Source organism: Spermophilus citellus, assembly GCF_964194105.1.
Source record: "Spermophilus citellus genome assembly, chromosome: 3".
Taxonomy (NCBI): domain Eukaryota; kingdom Metazoa; phylum Chordata; class Mammalia; order Rodentia; family Sciuridae; genus Spermophilus; species Spermophilus citellus.
In genome coordinates this window covers 18,237,934-18,265,116 of record NC_138184.1, presented here as the reverse complement: position 1 = coordinate 18,265,116, position 27,183 = coordinate 18,237,934, and the positions used below count along the sequence as shown (strand labels likewise).

Genomic DNA, 27,183 nt, shown 5'->3' with positions numbered 1-27,183 from the left:
GGGTGTTTCATCATGATATGGGGCCGCCTCTGCAATCACTTGCATTTGGTCTGGTGTTCACCATGAATTAAGTATGAGTAATAGCTGTTGGCAATATGATAAAGTGGAAAAGGCTGCTACAGGGTCAGACTCCTCGCATTCAAATTCTAGTTCTGACACAAACAGCAGCTCCATGGCCAAGAGGATTGACTTTGCCTCAGGGGATTGACTTATAAGTCAAGACCCAGGCTGCAACCAAGAACACCACTCTGTGTGGCTGTTGAAACAAATTAAACCAGAGGGTAAACAATAAAATGTCTCTATTCCAATAAATGGGAGCCACCCTAATAGTCATAATAGTCACTAAAAAAAAAAAACTTTAAAATCTCAATGATGAATTCATACTCAAGTTCCTATCATATATCAGACAGCAAGTATACAAGAAGTTAACTCCCTGCACTAGAGATCTTTTCTTTTGTGTGGCAGTACTTTCAAACCCAGGGCCTCACATGTGCTAGGCAAGTACTATACCACTGAGCTACCTTATTTTATTTTGAGACAGGGTCTCACCAAGTTGCTCAGGCTGGCCTCAAACTTGGGATCCTCCTGCCCTAGCCTCCAAGAGTACAATTCACAATAGCTACATGTGGAACCAACCTAGATGCCCTTCAGTAAATGAATGGATTAAAAAAATGTGGCATGTATACACAATGGAATATTACTCAGCAATAAGAGAGAATAAAATCATGGCATTTGCAGGTAAATGGATGGAGTTAGAGAAGATAATGCTAAGTGAAGTTAGCCAATCCCAAAAACCAAATACCAAATATTTTCTTTGATGTAAGGAGGCTGATTCATAGCGGGATAGGGAGCGGGAGCATGGGAGAAACAAACTCTAGATAGGGCAGAGGGGTTGGAGGGGAAGGGAATGGGCATGGGGTAATTAATGATGGTGGAATGTGATGATTATTACTATCCAAAGTACAGGTATAAAGACACGAATTGGTGTGAATATACTATGTATACAACCAGAAATATGAAAAATTGTGCTCTATACATGTAATAAGAATTGTAATGCATTCTGCTGTCATGTATAAATTTAAAAAAAAAGAAGAAGAAGAATTTAAACTTGGGCTAGGGTTGTGGCTCAGTGGTAGAATGCTGGCCTAGCACGTGCGAGGCCCTGGGTTTGATCCTCTGCACCACATAAGAATAAATAAATAAAATAAAGATATTGTGTCTAACTACAACTAAAAAATAAATTTTTTTAAAAAGAATTTAACCTTTACTTCATTTACTTTTATTTATTTATTTTTAATGTGGTATACTGAGGATTGAACCCAGTGCCTCAAACCATGCTAGGTAAGTGCTCTACCACTGAGCTACAGCCCCAGCCCCAAGTTAAATGCTTTAATGTGAACCTTTATTTTATTTATTTATGGTCTAGGGGATTGAACTCAGCAAAAGTGAGGTGCTAAGCAACTTTGTGAGATTCTGTCTCTACTTTAAAATACAAAAATAAGGCTGGAGATGTGGCTCAATGGTTCAGTGTCCCTGGGTTCAATCCCCAGTACCAAAAAAAAAAAAAAAACAACTTAAAAGAGACAACCCCACAACCCCCAGGAAGCCCCAGTGTAAGAACTCACTTTATTCCAGCCACAGTTGTCCTAGTTGTCACTCTGGACACCTGCCATTCAGGTTATCACCTGATGGCAGACTGAATCCACTCTGGCTCTAAAAGACATAACCCAAAATGAGCAGGTGGGGCTATAGTGTATTTACATGGAAAGCTCCAAAGTGCCTTTTGCTGGAGTTGAATATCCAGCCTCACTCAGGGTCATGGATCTTCACTCTGTTTTCTGAACAGGGCCCAGAGGAACAAAGGCACCCACACCATCACAGCCCCTCCCTGGTGACAGGGGAGCTGCCAGTCCAACCTGAAACAGTATGACAAAGGCAGAAGACCCCATCCCGTGGGGCTGCTTTGTCTTCCACATCCCAAACAGTCCAAAGGAGCCTTGGTTGCCCCTAAATCAAGTCACAGAACAGCAGGAGACATTCCTTTGGCAAAAAAGGACACACTCTTATCCTGTATCTTGTATTGGTAAGTGAGGCTCCGATCCCGCTGGGCTGTGGGCTTCAATGGTCTCCGCCAAAGGATCCTTAGCTGCAGAGAGGGAGAAGAATGAAAGAGGGGCAGCCACAAGTACTACAAGTATCCGTTTGTTTCACTGTGAACCTTGCTCAGCCACTTTGTGCCCTCTTATTGAGATTTCTATGCGATCTTTGTCAGAGGAGCCATACAGTAATGGGACCAATGACTTTTTTGGAAGGGGAGTAGTGGTACCAAAGATTGAACCCAAGGGTGTTTAACTAATAAGCCACATCCCCAGCCCTTTGTTTAAAGTTTTTAAATTTTTTTTTTATTTTGAGATAGGGTCTTGCTATTGCTTGGGCCTCACTAAGTTGCTAAGACTGGCTTCAAACTTGTGATCCTTCTGCCTTAGCCTCCTGAGCCACTGGGATTAAAGATGTGTGCCATCGCACCTAGTAGGACCAACATTTTTTTTATTATTTATTCTTTTTAGATATATATGACAGTAGAGTATATTTTGACATATCATACATACATGGAATACATCTTCCCATCTTTGTGGTTATACATGATGTGGAGTTACACTACTCGTGTATTCATATAAGAACACAGAAAAGGGGTTGGGGATGTGGCTCAGTGGTGAGCACTTGCCTACCATGTGAGGCACTAGGTTCAGTTCTCAGCACCGCATATAAATAAATAAATAGCCAGGTGCAGTGGCACACACCTATAATCCCAGCAGCTCAGGAGGCTGAGACAGGAGGATCTTGAGTTCAAAGCCAGCCTCAGCAATGTTGAGGTGCTAAGCAACTCAGTGAGACCCTGCCTCTACCTAAAATACAAAATAGGGCTGGGGATATGGCTCAGTGGTTGTTTGTCCCTGAGTTCAATCCCCAGCACCAATAAATAAACAAACAATAAAGGTCCACTGACTTTTTTATATACATAAAAGCCCTGTGCTTTAAAAAAAACAAAGAACATAGGAAAGTTATGTCCAATTCATTCTATTGTCTTTCCTATTCCCATTCCCCTCTCTGGGACCAACTTTTAAAATAAACTTATTGCCAGCTAACTAAAATTAAAGGTTTCCCCCTCCAATACAATAGTAATATTTGCTTGTTACAGAAAATGTGAAAGCAAAAGAAAAAAGATGGAAAAAAAATCCCCCAGAGAAAAACTATACAAGTTTTTTTTTTAATTTTTTTTTTTTTTTTTTTTTTTTAGTTTTTCGGTGGACACAACATCTTTTATTTTTATTTTTTTATGTGGTGCTGAGGATGGAACCCAGCGCCCCACACATGCCAGGCAAACGTTTACCACTTGAGCCACATCCCCAGTCCCCCCATTTGGTTTTTTTCCTATTCATGGTTTTGTACTTGTTGGTTAGAATAACTTTGAAAATCAACACACTAGAATTTGTACAATCAACACAGAAGCTCAGAAAGACTGGATATTATTCTTTGCATGTTTTTTTTTTTTTTGGGGGGAGGGTGTGTTTTGTGGTACCAGGATTGACCAAATATATGCTATGCCAGTGCTTTACCACTGAGCTACATCCCCAGTCCTAGGCATTTATTCTGGTAATTTCACTGACTTGAAAGGGACCACAGGTACCCCACAGAACCCTCTCATGCTGTGTCACAGGTACCAACACAGCATTTCTGGGCTTGCTCCTTTGCTGAAATCTACCAGATTTTGCTCTGAATGACTCTGGGCCAAGGAGAATGGCTGCTGGATCAAGAGTGGTCAACAGGAAGATAACTGGAAGCTGTGGTGGAGGCCCACAGATGATTCCAACAGAAAAGTTGAGAAAGGTGCAGAACCACAGCAGCCCATTTGAAGGGGCAAAGGCTGGCTTCTCTCCTAGCTTCTGCTCAAGTACTGCACTCTGGCAGAGGCAGCAGTGGGGATGGGAGCAATGCCAGTCCATGGCTAAGGGCTCCCTAAGTCTTCATTTTCAGAGGAACAGTTTTAGCCTGAATATGTGGAGCAATTTTGCTATTACTTGATATCACAGCCCCTACAATTCACTCTAGACAGCTGTCTCCTTTTTAGCAGAGCTCCACTTTGTTCACAAAGGAGACCACTGTGGGAAATGTGCCCTGCCTCATGATGCTGAGCACCATCTAGCACAGATCACTGACTTGCACTGACACAGCTTCTGAGGTTTCCCTTCCAGCTGAAGGAATGTCTCAGGCCTAGGTATTCCTCCCTCAGACCTGACACTCTCACCTGTACAGTCTGGATTCACAAGCACAGGGCCAAACAGCCCACTGCCCAGCGAACCCCTAACCCCAACACCTACATACCTGTCCATGTACATCCTTGCAGAAACCAGTGGCCAGGCCCTCAGCTCTCAAGATTAGGTGGCTCTGATGACTGAGGCCATTCAGCAGGATAGCATTCTCCTCATCTTCAGCATCTCCACTATCATGTACCAGGGCCACCACATTTCCCTGCATCAGACACAGAAAATTATTGCTTACTGAAAGGGACATGAAGGTCAAGGAACACCAGGCTCTCAGTGTCTCCACCCCTGTGTATCCTCTCACAGATCATCCTCCCTGTACACTTCTGTAGCTACAGTCAGCCCCTTAGCAGGAAGGACTCCTGCTAGGGCTGGAGAACCCTAATTCTAATAATCCATTGGACACAGTCACCAGCAGGCCCAGCCTATACTTCCAACTCCATTCATCTAAAATCAAGCTCACCATATAGTCGTCAAAATTAATTCAGTGTCCTCAATTCCTGAACATTATAACAAGTGCCACCATTCTGCCAGGCCCCAATTCATCCAGTCAACAAGTTTCCAGAGTACTTACTGTGTACCAGACACCACAATAGAGATAAGAGATGTAGGCTCTGCAGGATGACAAGTCTAAGAGAGAGGGAATAATGGCTGCTGGGGAACACAATGGAGACACATCCTGTCTAGGTCAGAGGAGGGGCCAAGTGATGAGCACATCTGACCTGAGTTTTAAATGGCAAGTAGGAGTTAGCCAAGCAGAAATGATGGGGAAGAATGGATGTGGCGGTATGCACCTGCGGTGGGATTCCAGCAATTCTGAAGGCTGAGGCAGAAGGATTACAAGTTCGAGAACAACCTGGGCAATGTAGGGAAACTTTGCCTCAAAACAGAAAATAAAAAGGGTTGGGGTTATAGCTCAGTGGTAGAGCATTTACTCAGCATGCTCCAGGCCTTGGGTTTGATTGAGCCCCCTTCATTACTTCAGAAAAGAAAAAGAAAAAAAAAGTGAAAGCCGCGGGTTGGGCACACAGCTCAGCAGGTTTAGCATGCACCTGGGTTCCATCCCCAGTACTACCAAAAGGAAAAAAGAGAAAAGTGATGGCTTAAATAATAAATTCTTTCAAAAGAATTCTGTCCAGTTGTATTGTTTTTTTGAATAACAAACATACTGACACTGTGTTATTTAATGAAAAAAGAAAACCCAAAGAGTGTGGGTGGCAGATTACCAATAATGTGAAGGAAAATACAGGGAGACAAATCACATATAAAAATGTTCACAATTGGGCTGGGGTTGTGGCTCAGTGGTATAGTGCTTGTCTAGTACACTTGAGGCACTGGGTTTGATCCTCAGTACCACATAAAGATACTGTGTCCCCTTATAACTAAAAAATAAACATTAAAAAAAAATGTTCAGGGCTGGGGATGTGGCTCAAGCGGTAGCGCGCTCGCCTGGCATGCGTGCGGCCTGGGTTCTATCCTCAGCACCACATACCAACAAAGATGTTGTGTCCGCCGAGAACTAAAAATAAATATTAAAAATTCTCTCTCTCTCTCTCTCTCTCTCTCCTCTAAAAAAAAAAAAATGTTCACAATTACATAGACTCTCCAGGAAAATAGACATTGGAGGGAGAAAGATAATTACTTTTCACTAAAGTACTCTTTTTTGGGGGGAGGTACAGGGAATTGAACCCGGGGCACTTGGCCACTGAACCGCATCCCCAGTCCTAGTTTGTACTTTATTTAGAGACAGGGTCTCACTTAGTCACTTAGCACCTCGCCATTGCTGAGGCTGGCTTTGAACTCTGTGATCCTCCTGTCTTAGCCTCCGGAGCTGCTAGGATTACAGGCATGTGCCATGACACCCAGCTAAAAGTACTCTTTGTACAGTTTCTTTCCTTCTTTTCTTCTTCTTTTTTTTTTTTTTTAACTAAACCTGTTTCACTTTTTGAACTAAAAGAAGTAATTTTTACAAAAAGAGAGTAATAATAGAACACAGAGCAAGCTGAGCTGCAGAAGGTGACTTTTACTACCTCCTTCACTCTCCCCTCCACCTTCACAATAGTACCTTAGTTCCTGTGACTGAGGCAGGACAGCCTCAGGAGCTCCCAAAACACAGCTCCCAGGTAGGCTTCTGTACACAGGTGGTGTTCCACATGCTCTGCTAGATATCCTCACCGGCACTAACTCACTCAGCTCCTCTCTCACTACTTCATACTCTCAGCCAGATGGGGCCACACCAACATCCACAGGTTCCTAGAGCTCCATAGCTCTTCTTAAGGGTGGCTGCCATATTAGAGAGTGTGCTGGTGTGTACAAGCTTCACCTCACTCAACTCTAGCAGTCAGGTATCAGAGAGGTAGGTGGTTGGTTTACAATCACTGTTAAATATCTCTATTAAGGCAAAATCTCTAGTTTTGCCTCGTCAATAAAGATATCTTATATCCTATACTTTAATACACTTTAAATTTGTTATTGTACTGAGAATTTAATCCAGGGCCTCATGCTTGCTAGGCAAGCACTCTACCAATGAGCTAATTTACCAGCCCTTTTTATTTTTATTTTTTATACCTTTATTTTGTTATTTTTTTATGTGGTGCTGGGGATCAAACCCAGTGCCTCACATGTGCTAGGCAAGCACTCTACCACTGAGCTATTAAATTAAATTAAATTACCCAGGCTGCCCTCATACTCATGAACCTCCAGCCTCAGTCTCCCAGATAACTGGAATTACAGGCATGTGCCTGGCTGCACGTTATAATTTTTAAAGCAGTTTAGTGTGAAACCCTGGGCTCAATCTCCAGTACCCCACCCACAAAAAAGAACATATAAAACAATTTATACTCTTTATCTGAGCAGATGTTCAAAATATATGAAGAAATAATAACATCCCAGAACTGTGCCACATGTGACCAGTCCCACTGAACACAGTGCTGTCATTCCTTTTACTTTTTTTAATATTTATTTTTTAGTTTTAGGGGGACACAATATCTTTATTTTATTTTTATGTGCTGCTGAGGAATGAACCCAGTGCCTCATGCATGCTAGGCAAGCACTCTACCTCTGAGCCCCAACCCCAGCCCCCTGATCATTCCTTTTGTTTTGAAGGATTTATTTTTTAGCAATGGCAATAGGGGAAAACAGGGTGGGTAAACCATGAATTCTAGGCCTGCCGGAGGAAAGGGAAATCAAACCCTAAGCAAATAAAAAGATCACTGCAAGCAAATGAGTCCAGACCTGTCTGGACTCTAGAGGTCACAGGTGGCAGCACGGAGAATAGTTCCATTAGTACCTTTAGCTCCTGGCACACAGTGGCTCTGCAGTAGTGGATGAAATCCAGCACGGCCACTGCCCCCAAGCCTAGGCTCAGCAACACACTGAGGTCATCCACCAGCAGCACTGGACACCTCCAGGTAGCCTCCTCATTACCCACGGGTTTCAAGGCCTCCCGTACAAACTGATACAATGGTTCCAAGTTCCCAGCACTGGCCTCCCTAGAGAAACAAGACAAAAGTCACCAGAGCTCATTTTTTTCTACAAATATTTATGTGGGACCAAGTGGCACTAGGAAAGTGCCAGAAGAGACCAAGAACTATATCACAGTTCTTGGCAATCTGGAAAAGAACAGGCATGCTCATGTGAAAGTTTTACTCCAATTCCAATACTTCCTGCAGCCTAGTAGGTACAAAGCACTGTTAGAAACTGGGGAACACAAAAATGAATAGCTGCTGGGCGCCTTAAAAGATACCATACAGGGCTGGGGATACAGTTCAGCTGGTAGAGGGTTTGCCTCGCATGCACAAGACCCTGGGTTCAATCCCCAGCACCACAAAAAAAAAAAAAAAAAAAGATACCATACAGGGGCTGAGGTTGTGGCTCAGTAGTAAAGCACTTGCCTAGCATGTGTGAGGCACTGGGTTGGATCCTTAGCACCACATAAAACTAAAACAAAGGTGGTGTTGTATCCATCTATAACTAAAAACAAAGTAGCATGTAAAGAAAAAAAAAAAAAAAGACACCATACAGCTGGGTGTGGTGGCACACACCTATAATCCCAGCTGCTCTGGAGGCTGAGGCAAGAGGATCCAGCCTCAGGCAACAGTGAGGTGCTAAGCAACTCAGTGAGACCCTGTCTCTAAATAAAATACAAAATAGGGCTGGAGATGTGGCTCAGTGATTAAGTGCCCCTGAGTTCAATCCTCGGTACCGTCCCGCAAAAAAAGAGACACACCATACAAGCTAGGTGCAGTGGTGTCCTTAGCTACTTGGGGAGAAGAGACAGAAGGTGTTGAGAGCCACAGCCAAAGGGGCCCCAGCAAACTTCCAGCTGCCAGCAACCAGCTGCCAGCTGATGATTGGCTCACAGCGGCCCCAGCAACATCTAGCTGATTGGCTCCTCTGCGGTGATGTTCATTGGGCTGTTTCCCTGCCCTTCAGACTGCCAGCTGATGATTGGCTCACAGCGGCCCCAGCAACATCTAGCTGATTGGCTCCTCCACGGAGCTGCTCATTGGGGGACTTCTTTGGCTCCGCCCACACGACCCAGCCAATCGGCCTCAAGAACAGGAGGATTGTGGGAGGTGGTGAGGGTTGTGTGGGGGGTGAGAGGCTTGTGGGAAGCCGGTGGTGGCAGTTGGGCTCTGAGGGTTTTTCCCTGAAGAGCTGTTTTGTTTAGCCTTTGTAGTTCTAAAAATAAAGTTTGTTTCTTTTGACAAGTGGCTCCTGAATTGTGCCCAGCCAGACTGCGGCATTTGGTGGCTCGCACGGGGAGCGACTGAGGGTAAGTACACTGCTCGCCCCTGAGGGCAGGGCGAGAGGATGGGTAGCCATTCTAAGATTCCTCTTTTGTTTTGCTTCATTTTTGTTTTAACTTGCCTGTCCCTGGAGAAACCGCTCACATCTGAGGAAAAACTATTTGCGTCTGAGGAACAGATAGGGAGAAAGGACGGATGCACATGTCAGGAGGATAGAAAGGCTGACATAATGATTTTGTGTGGTTCCATTTTTATTTCATTCTGTCTCAGTTTTGTTTGGTGTTATCTTGTTGGGTTATATTATAGTAGAAATACGGGATCAGCAATTAGTAAAAAACAAACCGAAAGACTGTTAAGTAAATTGTTAGAGGAAGGAGGCATCCCAGTAAAATCAAGAGCAGTCAGGGCATACGTTGATACAATACAACAATGTAGCCCATGGCTTTTTAAGGAGGAGTTGTTAGATATATCACAATGGAACCATCATGGTGAAGATTTAAAAAGAATAGAAAAGAACAACCCAGGGACTCTGCCAGTTGGCACATTGACATTGTGGGCGTTGGTATCTGGTTTGCTTAGTCCAAAGCCTTCAATTCAGACAAAGGTAGAGGAAGGAGAAGACATATTGATTCAAGTAAAAGAGAAGGTCTCTCAAGTTAGTCAGAAAGAGGAAAAGATTCAAGTAAAAGAGAAGGTCTTTCGAGCTAGTGAGACAGAGGAAGGAAGTTTAGAGCAGAAAAAGCCATCAAGGGAAAAGTTACAACAGGAGACTGCTAATAACACCTTTCTATCAGAGAGTGTAAGTGTCCAACCATCAGCACTACCTCTACAGGAGACTGCTACTAACAGCATTCTATCACCAGAGGACATAAGTGTCCAATCAACAGCACCACCTCCATATGCTAGGAGACTCCTAACCCCTGCAGTTGATAGTTGGGATCCTGAGACAGGATCTCAAGTATGCCCTGTATTTGAGGTAGGAGGGCAGCGAATTTACCAGGGTTTAAATTTCAAAACAGTGAAGGAGCTAAAAGAGGCTGTAACAACCTATGGTCCTCAAGCACCCTTCACTGTAAGCTTAGTCGAATCCATTACCAACTTAAGCATGACGCCAGCAGATTGGGCTAATATGTGTAAAGCTGTGCTAAATGGAGGACAATACCTGTTATGGAAGGTTGCCAATGAGGAATTTTGCAAGGAGACGGCTAGGCGAAATGCAGCAGCTGGTTATTCTCAGAGAAATCTAGATATGTTGTTAGGAAAGGGACCTTATGAGGATCCGCAGCAACAAATTGCATATGATCCTGGCGTATACTCACAAATTGCTGTAGATGCAGTTAAGGCATGGAAAACTTTACAAGGACATGGAGGTTTACAAGGTCAATTATCTAAGATAATACAAGGAGCTAATGAACCTTACGCTGAATTTGTAGATAGGCTTATTCAAACAGCTACCAGAATTTTTGGGAATACAGAACAAGCAATGCCATTAATAAAACAACTGGCTTATGACCAAGCGAATCGTTGGTGCAGAGATATCATTAGACCATGGAAACAGGAAGATTTAAACACATATATTAAATTATGTAGAGACATTAATGAACAAGAGCAAGTCATGGCAGCTGCAGTAAAACAGGCTTTAGATGCCAGAGACATTAATGAACAAGGGCAAATTGTGGCAGCTGCAGTAAAACAGGCTTTATATACCAGGCCAAGAACATGTTACAATTGTCAACAAACAGGACATTTTAAAAGGAATTGCCCCATAGGAGGAGGGTTTAACAAAACTAGGTATCAAAGGAGTAGAATACCGGGTATTTGCCCACGATGCCGTAGAGGGAGACATTGGGCTAATGAATGCCGTTCTCAAACCACCATAGAGGGTACTCCATTACATTGGGCTAATGAATACCGTTCTCAAACCACCATAGAGGGTACTCCATTAAAAAACGAACAAGGACAAGGTGTTTATCCACAATATCGTGGACAAAGGCATCGGGCTCCGTTGCCAAAAAATGGACAGGGGGCCCCAATGCTCCGGGGCCCCAAACCACAAATATACGGAGCACTGGAGGAACCCAGCAACCCCATCAGGGTAGTGACCAGGACACATTGTCCATCAGATCCCTCATCAGACAAACCAGAGGGAGTGCAGGGTTGGACACCTGCGCCTCCGCCAGATCAGTACTAACTCCAGAGATGGGAGTTCAAATCATTCCCACAGGGGTAAAAGGACCTCTTCCCAAAGGAACAGTAGTCTTATTATTGGGACGCAGCTCTTCTACTCTAAAAGGACTTTTGATAAGTCCTGGGGTAATTGATCCCGATTATGAAGGTGAAATAAAAATTATAGCCAGTTCTCCAAAGGGTATATCAGTAATTTCACCAGGAGATAGAATAGCACAGTTACTAATAATACCAAGCCTACATGATAAATTTTCCAGTCATGCTGTAGAAAGAGGTTCCAAGGGATTAGGCTCCACAGGTGTAGATTGGGCTATGCTTTCTTTAAATTTAGATTCTCGCCCCATGCTAAAACTAAATATTCAAGGACATGAATTTAATGGGCTACTGGATACAGGCGCAGACCTTAGCATCATCTCTCGTCAAGAATGGCCAAAACATTGGCCATTACAACAAGCCACTCAAACGCTTCGAGGCCTAGGAGTGGCAACTAATCCTGATAGAAGCGCAATGGTATTAGATTGGAAGGATCCTGAAGGATGTGAAGGAACTATACAACCATATGTATTGGATCATCTTCCCGTAAATTTATGGGGACGAGATGTCTTAGATCAATTAGGTTTGACATTAACAAATAACACCAATCAAAATGCACCCAATATTATGGCTAGACAAGGTTTTAGGAAAGGAAAAAGATTAGAAAAACAAGAACAAGGTATAGCAGCACCAATACAAATAGATCAAGGAACAGACAGACATGGGTTGGATTTTCACAAAGGGCCACTGAGACAATAAAAATCACATGGAAATCAGAAAGACCAGTATGGGTTCCTCAGTGGCCCTTGACTAAAGAAAAGATACAAGTAGCCCATGATCTGGTCAAACAACAATTAGCAGAAGGACATATACAACCTTCCGTATCTCCCCATAATACTCCCATTTTTGTCATCAAAAAGAAATCTGGTAAATGGAGATTATTGCAAGACTTAAGAGCCATTAATAATGAAATGGTCATTATGGGACCTGCTCAATCGGGGATTCCTCAATTGTCTGCTTTGCCAAAAACTTGGTATGTTTTAGTTATAGATATTAAAGATTGTTTTTTTTCAATTCCAATTCATCCTGAGGATAGTCCACGTTTTGCATTTACTATCCCTGCACTAAATCATGAAGGTCCTGATCAGAGATATGAATGGAAAGTACTCCCTCAAGGGATGGCTAACAGCCCAACTATGTGTCAAATTTATGTTAACAAAGTAATCCAACCACTTAGAAATCAAAATCCTGAACTACAAATATTTCACTATATGGATGATGTATTATTAGCACACAAAGCTAAAAACACATTGCTAGAATGTTATGCCACACTTACAAATTTATTAAAAAATTATAATCTAGAGATAGCAATAGATAAAGTACAATTAAATTTTCCAATTAATTATTTAGGAGTTCTATTATCCTCAACCATGGTCCGTCCACCAAAAATTCAAATACGAGTAGATCAACTCAAATCACTTAATGACTTTCAAAAGTTATTAGGAGACATAAACTGGATAAGGCCTTATCTAGGTATTCCAACAGGAGAATTAGGACCTTTATTTGATATCTTAAAAGGTCCATCAGATCCAAATTCACCCCGAATGTTAACGCCTGAAGCAAGAAAGGCATTAAAAATCATTGAAACATATATGGAAAATATGCATTTGGATAGAATTGATATAAGTTTGCCTTTATTATTTATTGTACTACCAACAAAAAATATTCCTACAGGAGTATTGTGGCAAGAAGGTCCATTATTATGGATACATTTATCTTATTCTCCTAACACTATTCTTACTAGGTATCCTGAGGCTGTAGGACAATTAATACTCAAAGGAATAAAAACAGCAAAGGGAGTATTTGGAATTTCTCCCAATAAAATTATTACTCCATATACTATGAATCAAATTGATGAATTAGCTAATGAGTTAAATACTTGGGCAATAATCATGTGCAAATCTAATGTTTCATTTGATAACCACTTACCATCTAATCCTTTATTGTCTTTTTGGTCATTGCATCCTGTAATTTTTCCAAAAATGACAAGAAAAACACCTATCATGAATGCTCCAAATATATTCACTGATGGGTCAAATAATGGTACAGCAGCAATAGTTACACCTGATCAAACTTTTACATTTTTAGTACCCAAACAATCAGCTCAAAAGGTAGAGCTTAATGCAGTATTACAAGCTTTTGTGATGTTTAAAGATTCTGTATTTAATTTATTTGCTGATAGTCAGTATATAGTTAATGCTATAATATCCCTTGAAGATGCTGGTAGGATTTCCCCTTCTTCTACTGTTTTCTCTTTGTTTTCCACTATACAAAGTTTAATCTGGGACAGAAAAGATCCATTCTTTATAGGACATATCAGGGCACATACGGGATTGCCTGGAGCCCTTAGTTTGGGGAATGATTTAGCAGATAAAACTACACATGACATACATATTTTCTCTACACTAGAAGAAGCTATAAATTTTCATAAAAGGTTCCATGTCAATGCTAATACTTTACAAAAGCGTTTTAAAATAACTAAGGAACAAGCTAGACAAATAATAAAACAATGTCAAAATTGTGTGACCTTTTTACCACAAGTTAATCTTGGAGTCAATCCTAGAGGATTGATACCTAACCATATTTGGCAGATGGACGTCACACATTTGCCAGAATTTGGAAAATTAAAATATTTGCATGTTACAGTTGATACTTCTTTTGGATTTTTGATGGGCTCCCTTCATGCCGGAGAAAAAACTAAAGATGTTATAGCTCATTGCTTACAAAATTTTGCCACTGTGGGCATTCCAAAACAGTTAAAAACAGATAATGCCCCTGGTTATACTTCTACCTCTTTTAAACAATTTTGCTCATCATTTGGCATTACTCATATAACAGGAATCCCATACAATCCACAGGGACAAGGCATAGTTGAAAGAGCTCATCAAACTATTAAAATGTACTTATTAAAGCAAAAAGACGGAATTGGGAAGGGGTATATATTCCCCAAAGATAAACTTAAAATAACCCTTTTTACTCTAAACTTTTTAAATTTGGATTCATCAGGACTTAGTGCTGCAGAAAGGCATGTGACCAAAAAATGTACATAAGCCCAAGGTACTTTGGAAAGATATTCTAACAGGACAATGGAAAGGTCCTGACCCAGTAATTGTCTGGAGTCGGGGGTCTGTTTGTGTGTTTCCACAGGAAGAACAGCAGCCGATTTGGATTCCGGAGAGATTAACTAAAGTCCTGACCCAGTGATTGTCTGGAGTCGGGGGCCTATTTGTGTATTTCTTTTTTTTTTTAAAGAGAGAGTGAGAGACAGAGAGAGAGAGAGAGAGAGAGAGAGAGAGAGAGAATTTTTTAATCTTTATTTTTTAGTTTTCGGCAGGCACAACATCTTTGTTGGTATGTAGTGCTGAGGATCGAACCCGGGCCGCACGCATGCCAGGCGAGCGCGCTACCGCTTGAGCCACATCCCCAGCCCCTATTTGTGTATTTCCACAGGGAAAACAGCAGCCGATTTGGATTCCAGAGAGATTAACTAAAGCGATTTCTACAGACCAAAAAGAAGATGATTTGGCTCAAATCCATAACAGCTGATATCCAAAACTCCAATTTAGCTATCCTTACATCTGCGACAGAACCAGGATGCTTTTTTCAATATCTATTTTATTATTGCCTTTTCCCATATCATGAAGTTCTATTTTGGTTTTTGAGCTCATACAGACCTAAGTTAATGTTTTGCTGATCAGTTCTATTTTTTTTTTTGACTATAGAGTTTTTAAACATTGCAATGGAGATTTCACCTGTAAAAAGTTATAAGGCCTTTACTATTATGTTATGTGTTGTATGTATTATATTATGTGTGCACACTTGTGTTTTGTGTTATATGTTTGAATGTACGTATGTCCATATATCATATATGATGAGCGCTCATGAAAAAATGGATCCAAATATTTTTTTTATTCACGTGATTTAAATGGTTTAATTTAAATTGGGTAAATAACTGTTAAGAATGGTTTTAATATGTAAACAAAAAAGAAGGTTAACAGATCTGTTTGTTTACTTTCACCTTTCCTTTTCATTATATTTAATAATCCTCTTCAAGATAATGTAAATTGTTAAGAAAATTGTTTTCTTTTCTCTTCAAGATAATGTAAATTGTTAAGAAAATTGTTTTCTTTTAGTGCCTTCTGGAATGTTACATAATTTTTTCTTTAGCCATTATTGCCAGAATTCCTATCTTCATCCCAGTGCTGGTGAAGACAAAGATAAAACTAATCTACAGTTTCTGCAATAGCCATCACTGAACTGCTTGCAGAACTTGCCTAAACTATGTGTCACTTGTATGCATTGTGAACTATCTGTTGGTGCAGTGACTTGTGGTAGTGTTGGAGTATTTATACTGATGATGTCATCGATTGTACAATTTTTCCAACAAAAGCCGTCAATTGGCGTGGTGTATCTTCCTCCCTTCTGCTTGTCATGACAAAGACCTCTCCACAGGTGTGGCTGTATACTGGACCGGTAGTCAATGACGGGTAAGATCCAATTACAATGGTACCAACCTAAGACAGGAGGCTGACGCCCTGAGTCAGCTCATCCGAAGACGGGTAAGGACCATATGTAGTATTGGACAACCTAAGGCAGGCATGGTCCCCAAGCCACATGCTTGTTGTTTAAACAGAGAGGGGGAGATGTTGAGAGCCACAGCCAAAGGGGCCCCAGCAAACTTCCAGCTGCCAGCAACCAGCTGCCAGCTGATGATTGGCTCACAGCGGCCCCAGCAACATCTAGCTGATTGGCTCCTCTGCGGTGATGTTCATTGGGCTGTTTCCCTGCCCTTCAGACTGCCAGCTGATGATTAGCTCACAGCGGCCCCAGCAACATCTAGCTGATTGGCTCCTCCACGGAGCTGCTCATTGAGGGACTTCTTTGGCTCCGCCCACACGACCCAGCCAATCGGCCTCAAGAACAGGAGGATTGTGGGAGGTGGTGAGGGTTGTGTGGGGGTGAGAGGCTTGTGGGAAGCCGGTGGTGGCAGTTGGGCTCTGAGGGTTTTTCCCTGAAGAGCTGTTTTGTTTGGCCTTTGTAGTTCTAAAAATAAAGTTTGTTTCTTTTGACAAGTGGCTCCTGAATTGTGCCCAGCCAGACTGCGGCAAGAAGGATCACAAGTTCAAGGCCAGCCTCAGCAATTTAGTGAGACCTTGTCTCAAAATTAAAAATATTAAGAGCTGGGGATGGAGCTCATTAACAGAGTGCCCTGAGATTCAATTGTCAGAACCCCCTCCGCCACCCCCCCCCAAAAAAAAAGAAGAAGAAAGAAAAAGAGAGAGAATATAGTTTCTCAACCCAAGAGTTTATTATACATCCAGGCTGGGCACACTGGTGCATATCTGTAATCCCACTAGCTCAGGAGGCTGAGGCAGGAGGATGCCAAGTTCAAAGCCAGCCTCAGCAATTTAGTGAGGCCCTAAACAACTCAGCAAGACCCTGTCTCTAAATAAAATATAAAAAGGGCTGGGGATGTGCCTCAGTCGTTAAATGCCTCTGATACAAAAGAAAAAGAGTGTTTATGGGCTGGGGTTGTAGCTCAGTTGTAGAATACTTGCTTAGCATGGATGAGGCATTGGGCTCAATCTTTAGCACCACATAAAACAAATAAAAAATAAAGGTTAAATTCTAAAAAAAAGAGTTCATGACATCTGGAAGATTAGATTGGCGTAAGCAGACAAAGAATTCCTAGGAGGTCATGTTGCTGTAAAAAGTTAAACAGGCCAGGTGCAGTGGTGTAGGCCTATAATACTAACTACTTGGGAGGCTGAGGTAGGAGGATTCTAAGTTCAAGAACAGCCTCAGTCACTTAGTGAGAATCTGTCTCAAAATAAAAAATTAAAAAGTATCTAGAGATGTAGCTCAGTGGTATAGTGTCCTCAGGTTCAATCCCTAGTACTAAAGGAAAAAAAAATTGTTTAATAGCAATTCTGATGCTTTGGTGGTAAAGGATAGTGGTCTAAGAGCTGTTTCTAAGCATAACAGATCTGACCTGTTTATGACACAAGCTAATCCATCTCCTTCTGAATGCCCCAGCAGTCAACTCCCAGCAATGAGTAGAGGAATGAAGCCCAGGGCCTCATGTTCCAGGGCTGAGCTCTTGGCATTGGATTATCTTCCCTAACAATGAAGCAACTCCCCACACCTTGGGATCAGGTGTAACTAGCCCTTACATTCAGATGAAGAAACCCAGGATTAGAGGTACTAAGGAATGTGTTCAAGATCATAGATGGAGTCAGGGAATATAGTCTTCTAGTCCACTGTATAAGGGGATACCTGAAAGAAGGAGGCAGTGGGGAGAGTTCATATGAACTCCTGATCAGAAGTAGGAAAACCAATCTGAGATCTGTGATTTTTTTTAATTAATTATTTTAGTAGTACTGGGTATTAAACCCAGGGGCACTTTATCACTGAGCTCTATCCCTATTCCTTTTTAATTTTGAGACAGGGTGTCACTAAGTTGCTCAAGTTGGCCTTGAATTACAGTCCTCCTGCCTCAGCCTTCCAAATTGCTGGGATTACAGGCCTGCACCATGGCACCCATGTAGACCTATGATGTTGGATACCAAACCAGGTGATGACAAATTTTTTGTTAGAAGAGACAGATAATAAATAGAGAGTAGATACTAAATATTTAGAATTGAGGGTCACATGGCCCCTGTCCCAACTATGCACTATCACCATAGATCAAAATAGCCAAAAACAATATACAAACAAAATTTTTAAAAAAAACATGGCTAGCCCAAGGCCCTGAGTTTGCTGATCCTTGTACCAAGGAAAGAATAAAGCAAAGTTGTACATGCAATGGCTCTGAGCCAGGGTTTGAAAAACAGCAAAGCATGTTGTTCTGCCATACTCCCAGCAAATGATGCTTTCTGTATGTAGCCTTTGGGACAACTGTGTTACCTTGGAACCATGATGAGAGCCAGGCACATTCTTTTTGCTACCAAGGATTGAACAGGGGCATTTAACTACTGAGTCACATCCCCAGCCCTTTTTAAAATTTTATTTAGAGACAAGGTCTCATTGAGTTGGGCCTTGCTAAATTGCTGAGGTTTGCTTTGAAATCACAATCCTCTTGCCTTAGCCTCCCAAGTTGCTGGGATTAAAAGTGAGCCATGTGCTTTCTGATAATGCTGCAACACCAGGTGAAGTGTCAGATCCCAGAAGCTAATTCTGTCTCCTACACAAGAAGAAATCACACAGCAAACCTTTCCTGGGTCCACCTGTCAGGTATGCATTCTGACCTGAGAAACTGCAGCGGGTGTGGCTCCTCCTGAGCCTGGAAGAAGACATCCACTGAAGACTTGAGACCCTCAAGGAATACAAGCTGCCCACGTTCCCGTGCCATGGTCAGACTGACACCCTAAAGATGAGAAAAAGAACAGTGAATTACTGTGCCTTATAGAGGAACCCTTTAGAGAGGCTAGATGTAGCTCATAAGAAGGTTCAAAACACATTCCAAACCCTGCAAATGTGAACGTGTCTAATTATTTTTTTTGACCATGGCACTTGCCCACTGAGCCACATCCCCAGCCCTATTTTGTATTTTATTTAGAGACAAGGTCTCACTGAGTTGCTTAGTGCCTTGCTTTTGCTGAGGCTGGCTTTGAATTTTCGATCCTCCAGTCTCAGCCTCCCAGCTGCTGGGATTACAGGTGCGCAGCCCTCTTTCTCTATATATATTTTTTAAACATGCTGTCATTTTTTTAATACCTTTATTTTGTGTATTTTTTATTTTTATGTGGTGTTGGGGATCAAACCCAATGCCTCATGCATGCTAGGCAAGTGCTCTACCACTGAGCCACAACCCCAGCCCCCTGTCTACTCTTAATACAAACCCATACTTTCTTGCCCCTGGGCATTCCCAGCTCACAATCCTCATTCTGTTTTCAGACATGCGTTTCCATTTAACTGCCACATTTTTAAGAATTTACATTATTTTGCTTAAACACATAAACACACACACACACACACACACAAATTTTATGATTAAGCAATATTGATATTTTTGGTTTTTAACTTTCTTTCTTTGAAATGGTCTCTTTAGGTTGCCTAGGCTAGCCTTGAACACCTTAGCCTCCCAAATTGCTGGGATTATAGGTATGTGCCACCATGTCCAGATGAGAATTTACTCATAAAGAGTTCTTACTATATTTCAGGGAGATTGACAGTTGCAGTTTATGAGTTGTATCTTTTTTTTTTTTTAAGGTACTAGAGATTAACTCAGAAGCACGTGACCACTGAGCTACATCCCTAGCCCTATTTATATTTTATTTAGAGATAGGGTTCTCACTGAGTTGCTTAGCACCTTGCTTTTGCTGAAGCTGGCTTTGAACTCCGGATCCTCCTGCCTCAGCCTCCTGAGCTGCTGGGATTACAGCAGCAGTGGCTATGAGTTTTATCTTTTTTTTTTTTTTTCCTTGTACTGGGTATCGAATCCAGGGACACGTTACCACTGAGTTACAGCCCTAGCCCTTTTTATTTTTTTATTTTGAGACAGTCTTGCTAAATTGCTAAGGGTGGCCTTGAACTTATGACCCTTCTGCCTCAGCCTCCTGAATTGCTGGGATTACAGGTGTGCCACCTCATCTGGCTTAGTTGTATTCTTTAAAAATTTTAGAACCTTGGGCTGGGGTTGTAGCTCAGTGGTAGAGTGCTTGCCTAGCATGTGTGAGGCACTGGGTTTGATTCTCAGCACCACATATAAGTAAATTAATCAAATAAAGGTCCATCAATAACTAAATTAAATAAATAAATAAATTCAGACTTTGAGATCACGTGCCACTGATGCAGGAAAAAGAGCCAGATGAAACCAAAAGCCTGGCCCTTTTGCCTGCATCATCATTTTCCAGACTTTGACCATTCACCTATTGTCTTATTATTCACTTAATGCTGATTTTAAGTGTGATCTTTTTTGTGTGTGTATGTGTGTTTGTGTGTGTGATGCTGGGGACTGAACGCAGTGCCTTGTGCATGAGAGGCAAGCACTCTATGTATGGAGCTATATCCCCAGCCCTGTGCTTATTTTTATAAATGCACACATTTAAAAATAACACTTTAGGGGCTGGGGTGGTGGCTCAGTGGTACAGTGCTTGCCTAGCGTGTGTGAAGCACTGGGTTCGATTCCCTTCTCTTACCCTTCATTTGTTTCTCCCAAACACAGAAAAGGCAGTGACTTGGCCTAACAGTAAGACTGGCATTTTAAAGATCACTGTGGGGCTGGGAATGTGGCTCAGTGCCAGAGGCCTTGTGTATGTGTGAAGCCTTGGGTTCAATACTTAGCACTGCAGAAAAAAAGAAAAAGAAAAAAGCAGGTGGCCTGGTTCCTTCCCTCTCTAAGACTGACATGGCCCCTTCAGTCCTCTTCAGTTCCCATGCTCAGGGAGTATGTACAGCTGGTCAGATCATAGATCATGGCTCCAGCTAGGGGAGGAAGTCCACTGGTCTCTTGGCTATGCTATTCTCATCTGACTATATCTGATGTAGGTGAGGGGCAGGCAACAAAAAGCACCTCTCCCCACATTTGGGTCTCAAGTCCTAGATGGGGATAAAGTGGGAAGCAACTAACTTGGCAAGAGACCAACACAGCAGGACCAAGATGAAAGCTCACAGTGAGAAGGAGAAACCTTTTAGTAGAAGTATTTGATTAATTGACATCCACAAACAACAAGTCTGCTTATATAAACTCTCAATAATAACACACACCAAGATGCTGCTTTTCCCTTTTAGATAAAGGGCTCAGAAGTTCAACATTTCCTTAGATGAAGCCCAGAGCTTCAGTGCATGATAGGCAAGCACTCTACCACTGAGCCACATCCCCAGTCCCCTTCTTTGCTAAATTCTCTACAACCCGAACAGGAAAGTCCATTCTTAGCCCACATTCATACACGCATGGCATACATTCTCACTCAGGAACCGCACCATGGAGGTCTAAAACATTTACCAGCTTCTGTCCCACGATATTGTAGTGACTGAAAGACTGGACAAGTGCCACAAAGCAGACTTTACAGTTAGCTAGAAAAGAAAACAAATTGACTTTTAATAACTCCCCTGCTTATAATCCGTCCCACACTTCATACCTCTGGAAACAAAAACACTGAGGCAGATCTAAATATCCAGAGGAGGCCTTGCAGCCTGACACACCTAATTTGCATCTAAGATGCACTTTTCCTCATATTTAACAGTTATGCCTTAATTCACTGCTTCTGAGATGTACTTCTGTTCGATTACTTTTGTCCCATTAGAAAGTGTTTCTTTTTCAACTTTTTTCTTTTCTGTTTACTCTTGGTATACAGGAATGTAATTAATTTTTTACTTTTCTGGTACTGAGGATTGAGCCAAGGGCTGCTTGAACACTGTGCTACATGCTCAGCACTTTTTATTTTGAGACAGGGTCTCATTAAGATGCTTACGGCTTCAGTAAGTTGCTGAGGCTGGCCTTGAACTTGCAATCCTCCTACCTCAGCTACCCAAGGCTCTGAGACTACAGGCATGCACCACAGTGCCCAGCCCATTTTTTAAACTAGTCTTATATCCAATATAAAATACAAGGACCACAAGGTCTCCAGCTACCTGACTAACTGTAATAATCCTAATTTATCTGTAGATTCTGTAGCATGCTGTTTCTTTCTTTTTATATTTATTTTTTTTAATTGTAGTTGGACACGATATCTTTATTTTATTTATTTTTATGTGGTGCTGAGGATCGAACCCGGGGCCTCACACATGCTAGGCAAGCGCTCTACCACTGGGCCACAATCCCAGCCCGATTCTGTTGCTTTTTCTGCGCTGACAATCCCATCATCTGAAAGAAAATCACTTTCGAAGTTGTAAATTATTATTTACTTTATACCCTGGCTTGGCACAGGAGAATCCACTGATAAATAAATTTCTTTTTCTTTAGGTTATTTTCTTTTTCTAGTCTACTTCCAAATGTGAACTGCAGATATTCTTTAGGAAGCAACTACTGCCAGGGAAAAGTGTCAATGGGGTCAAGTACCCAGAGACTAAAAATACACAAGGATTTAGAAACAATTAAGTCAGGAAGCTCGGTGAGGTAGTGTCTGCACAGCACCTGGAGAAGGGGAAGGCAGGACATGGTTACAGTAAGCACATGCCACTCTTTGAAAGAGGGAACAGATGGCCCAGTAATCTGTTCCTAATAAAAAAAAAGTCCCTAGTTACTCAGACACCAAAGCCCTGGTTATTTATACTTGTGTTTCTAGGAATTGAATTTAGGACCTCACACATGCAAGACCCATTCTCTACCATGGAGCTATAGCCCCATGGTTAATAAATGCCTTTTATCTTGTGCTTGTGGGCAAGTATTCGCTAGGCAAGTGTTCCACCATTAAGTTAAATTCTGAGCCTTTTATTTATTTATTTTTATTATTTTGTAATAAAAAAAGGTGCCCAGGGTGGCCTAGCACTTTTGATCCTCATGCCTTAGCCTCCGGAGTAGCTGGGACTATAGGTGTGTGTCAATCAATGCTCTTCCCATTGCTTCCTCAAAGTTTTTCTTACTCTTCTTCTCCTTCTTTTTTCTTTTCCTTTTTTGTCTTAGGTTTTTTTTACAGAATTAATGAGAGTCATACCTTTGATGTAGAAGGAAAGAAAATGGTGGACAAGGAAACTGCCATCTGTCTTGGCATCACAGAGTAAAGTCAGTTTTCCCTAAAAGTTAAGAGGACACAAAAAGGTGAATTAGACGTCCTGAAAAGAGATCAGCCCAGTGTAGAAATACTGGTCTCTCCTAAATTTCTCCACCTAGACACCTAGAATGTTGGGGTTTTTCTAGTACTTGGGATTGAAACCAGGGACACACTTTACCACTGAGCTACATCCCTAACCCTTTTTAAATTTTTAAGACAGTTTTGCTAAATTGTTGAGGGTCTTGCTAAGTGGCTGAGGCTGGCTTGAACTTGCAATGCTCCTGCCTTATTCTCCAGAGTTGCTGGGATTACAGATATGCACCACCAATGCCTGGCTAGAAAATGTATTTTTAAATGATAAATATGCTAAACTTACCCCAAATTGAAGAAAATAAATCAAAATTATGGGGGAAAATTATGAGTATTAGGTAACTTATGACAGACAAGCATATCTCAGCCTCCACTTTCTTAAAGCAAAACACAGAATAAAATTCCTCTCTTTCCATTCCTCATTTTAGTAACTCAGGCACCAGTCTTGGGGAGAACCAAATCCTTAGCAAAGGAAGTGCTGACCATCAGATGCCAATCAATCAGATTGCAGGACAGGGAAAGGACCTTCAAAAAGGTCTTCTGACATAACTTCTTCCCTATTTCTAATCCTAATGTCAATTCTGTCTGTGAGGTGGGGGAGAGGGGAAGAAATAGCTGTTTACAGAGACCAGCAATTACACAGTTCTCTTGGTGGTCTGCTTCAAATGGGGTTCAAATCTTGGAGTGTCTTTGAAAATACCTCTAAAGATGGCTTCTGCAGAGTCTGGTTGCCCTACCCCAGACAACTCTAGTTCTGTCAATGACACGGAACATCAGGATCAAGTGGTATCACACATGCCATCTTCAAACTGTGTGACTTTAGGCAAGTGCCTAACTTCTCTGGACTTTAGTTTTTTCACTTATAAAATATAAGTAACCTTGAGGGTTACCCCCTCCCCAATGCTTTCATTTCCTGGTGCCATTTCAAACCTCACTCTGGTCCAGGGTGAGGACTTCAGAAGTGCTCTAGTAACTGGCAAAGTAACCAGCGCCATCTGGAGGCTTAAACACATGAGAATTGCTGGGCAACCAAAATCCATAAGAATCTATTGAAACTACAATTTGCCAGACACTATCTGGTATCATGGCTGCCTGTGATAGGGGACAGATGTGAGCAGTGGAAATGTAAGGTTAAAGGCATAATTCTATAAACTGGGCCCCCTATACTGACCCCTAAATGCTTTTTTTTTTTTTTACATTTTTTTTAGTTGTCAATGAACCTTTATTTTATTCATTTATATGCTGAGAATCAAACCTAGTGCCTCACATATGCTAGGCAAGCGCTCTACCACTGAGCCACAACCCAGCTCCCAAATACTTTCTTTTAAAAAGCAACTTACCTGCAGCCCTGACTGGCTTAAGTGACAGGATATGTCACTTCAGTAAACTATCTGTTATCTGCAGGAGAAATGCAGTTCCAAAATAATTCTGATAAGAAAAACACAAGTTATCCAATAGCGGTCATTTTTGTGACCCTTTCACAGACCAGTTCCCCAAACTCAGGGAGATAAAAATAATCCCCCTAACCATAAAATCTTTAAGAACAGGTTCCAATCAGAACCATTCAGCATGGGCCAAAGTGACTTAGAGCTGGCATGGCAGTATGGACTTGAAAGTCTGATGTCCAGGCTAGGGCTGCAGCTCAGTGGCAGAGTGCTTGCCTAGCATGTGTGAGGCACTAGTTTCCATGCTTAGCACATTAAAAAAATAAATACACAAACATAATAAAGGCTGGCTGTCCATCTACAACTACAAAAAAATTAAAAATAAAAATAAATAACAAGTCTGATGTCATCCTGCTGTCAAAAGTCAAGAGGTGGCCCTGGGCCAGGACTCTGGAAACTTCCCTGGGTCCCGCAATAAAACTAGAGGGCAGGGGCTGGGGTTGTGGCTCAGTGGTAGAGTGCTCACCTAGCGCGTGTGAGGCCCTGGGTTCGATCCTCAGCACCACATAAAAATAAAATAAAGATATTGTGCACAACTACAACTAAAAAATATTAAAAAAAAAAAAAACTGGAGGGCGGAGAGGCATGCCGTCCCTCTCTTAAAAAGACCCACTCTCTCCCCTTTCTCCTTTCCCATTCCTTCTAATAAACTCAAGCCTGTTACTCTGGACAACATGTCTGAAATCTTTTTGACTTGATCACAAGAATTTCGGGGAGGGGCGTAGTTCGCGCTGCCTCAATTCCCAGAACGCCTCAGTTCTTTAACACCTGGAGAAACCAACCACTTCATTAGGAAGATCGAGGTTATGGATTAAGTCAGATGTGTTCTTGGAAAAGGTAGGTCTGCATTAAAATTAAAATATTCCCAGGTGTGAGAAAGGTGGAATAAACAGTGGTTAGGCTGTGGCGCCGCAGGCTGGCTTTGAACAACCCTTTGAAGACCCTACTAGACACCACAGGAGACAGGTACTGCCGCGTTCTAGGACACCTGCCGAGCGCTCCAGGACAAAGTAGGACTCGGGAGGAAGACAATCAGGCTCAGTCTTCTCTCAAACTCCTTTGCATAGACTGGGTTGCGGCCCAGTGGCAGAGCACTTGCCGAGCACGTGTGAGGCACAGGGTTCGATTCTCAGCACCACATATAAATTAATTAAAGTTCTATCAACAACTAAAACAGTAAAAAAAAAAACAACAAAAAAAAAACTCTGCAATTTCTCTTGGGCGCCAGGGACCCCATCCCAGTGAGCGCACAAAAGTCTCCCCAGTATATGTCTGTAAACTAAGCCAATCCGACCGTCCGATACGCTTTTAAGGGCAGGCACGGCCTTTAAGGGCGGAGGGACAGTCAAGAAGCACTTCTCCCCCGGGCTCAAGCTCAGGAACAGGCCTCTCCACACTACAACACCCAGGATCCAGGCCCAGACAGTCCGCGTGCCTCCCCATCGTGCGCCCTACGTCCCGGATGCAGTCTTCCGTCACGTTCCCAGGACCCGCCCCCTTCCGGGCCGCGCGACCTCTTACCTGCTCCACCCCGGGAGGGGTGGTGTTCAGAAGGTTATTAAGTTCCGGGAACATTCCAAGCTCCGGTGACTAGAGCTCTGGGTGAGAAACCGGTGCTGCGGAGGCTCCGGAGTACGAAGAACAACAACACACACCCGCGATTACACTGTTGCGCGATCCGCGCGCATACGCAACGCCACTCCTGGGAACTCTACCGCAGCCAATAGACGGGCTCTCGGTGGGCCGCTGCGGGCGCACGCGCGGAAAGCGCGTCGCGCCTGGGGAGGCGGAGCACTGTGCCACAGCTGCTGATCTGCGGCTCTAATGGTTTCTGGTCTCTCGTCTCCCATGCCCTCCTTGCTCAGTGCCTGGCCTTCACTAATTCGATGGTCGAGAGTGCCCTTACCCAACTAGAGCACGTCATGCTAAGTGAAATGAGCCAATCGCCCAAAACCAAAGGCCGAATGTTTTGTCTGTTAAGCGGATGCTGAGCCATAGTGAGGGGAGTGGATTGTGCGGAGGGGAGTGGATTGTGCGGAGGGGAGTGGGGATGGGAAGGACCGTAGAACGAGAGACTTTATTATCTACATACATGTATGATTACAGTACTGGTGTGACTCTGCACCATGTACAGCCAGAGGAATGAGACGTTGCGCTCCATTTGTGTACAAGGTGTCAAAACGCATTCTACTGTCATGTATAACTAATTAGAGCAATTTTTTTAAAAAGGGAGACCAGTAGAATAGAAGAAGGGGATGGGGGAGGGAGGAGAAGGAAAGAGGAGGTACTGGAGAATGAAATCGATCAAATTATACTGTGTAATTGTCGGCACGTATGGATGTATTATTACACACACACACACACACACCCCAAAAAAAGGAAATGTGCCCTTGCTCCTCAGGGTCTTTGTACGGAAATTAACTTTTTACCCGAAATTAATTTGATTTACCTGGCATTGTGGACACGTCTGTAATCCCATGTACTCCAGAGGCTGGAAGGATGGCAAGTTGGAGGCCAGCTTGGCCAATTTAGGGATGAAGTAGAGGAAACAGGTAATCATAGTGGGGGTAAAATGGTGAGAGTGCATAAGGAGGGTGGATGTCGGAACCACCATTTGAGATAAGCTCCAGCATGTCAAACA

At 42.5% G+C, this 27,183-nt stretch overlaps 1 protein-coding gene across 3 annotated transcripts; it reads right to left on the bottom strand.

Annotated features, from left to right (window-relative positions):
- Positions 1-1,470: 1,470 nt before the first annotated feature.
- On the bottom strand, positions 1,471-26,285 carry ELP6 (elongator acetyltransferase complex subunit 6). 3 transcript variants are annotated; one of them, XM_081288562.1, is made up of 7 exons: positions 26,064-26,284; positions 22,951-23,029; positions 21,300-21,370; positions 18,601-18,719; positions 7,612-7,813; positions 4,384-4,530; positions 1,471-2,146 (listed from the first exon to the last, which is right to left on the bottom strand). In XM_081288562.1, exons 1-7 carry the CDS (start codon positions 26,115-26,117, stop codon positions 2,018-2,020), a joined length of 801 nt encoding a protein of 266 aa, XP_081144688.1. In that variant the 5' UTR covers positions 26,118-26,284; the 3' UTR covers positions 1,471-2,017. The 3 variants fall into 3 exon arrangements, with proteins under 3 accessions (XP_081144688.1, XP_081144689.1, XP_081144690.1); XM_081288563.1 differs by lacking the exon at positions 21,300-21,370 and having other exon boundaries at positions 26,064-26,223; XM_081288564.1 differs by lacking the exons at positions 21,300-21,370; positions 22,951-23,029 and having other exon boundaries at positions 26,064-26,285.
- Between the last annotated feature and the right edge of the window lie 898 nt (positions 26,286-27,183).

Excerpts from the sequence above, each read along its gene's own strand:
- ELP6 (XM_081288562.1), bottom strand. The coding sequence starts at position 26,117 with ATGTTCCCGGAACTTAATAACCTTCTGAACACCACCCCTCCCGGGGTG. Across the intron at positions 23,030-26,063 it reads CCCCTCCCGGGGTGGAGCAG|GGAAAACTGACTTTACTCTG; the intron begins GTAAGAGGTCGC and ends CTTAACTTTTAG. Across the intron at positions 4,531-7,611 it reads CTGTGTGCCAGGAGCTAAAG|GGAAATGTGGTGGCCCTGGT; the intron begins GTACTAATGGAA and ends TGTCTGATGCAG.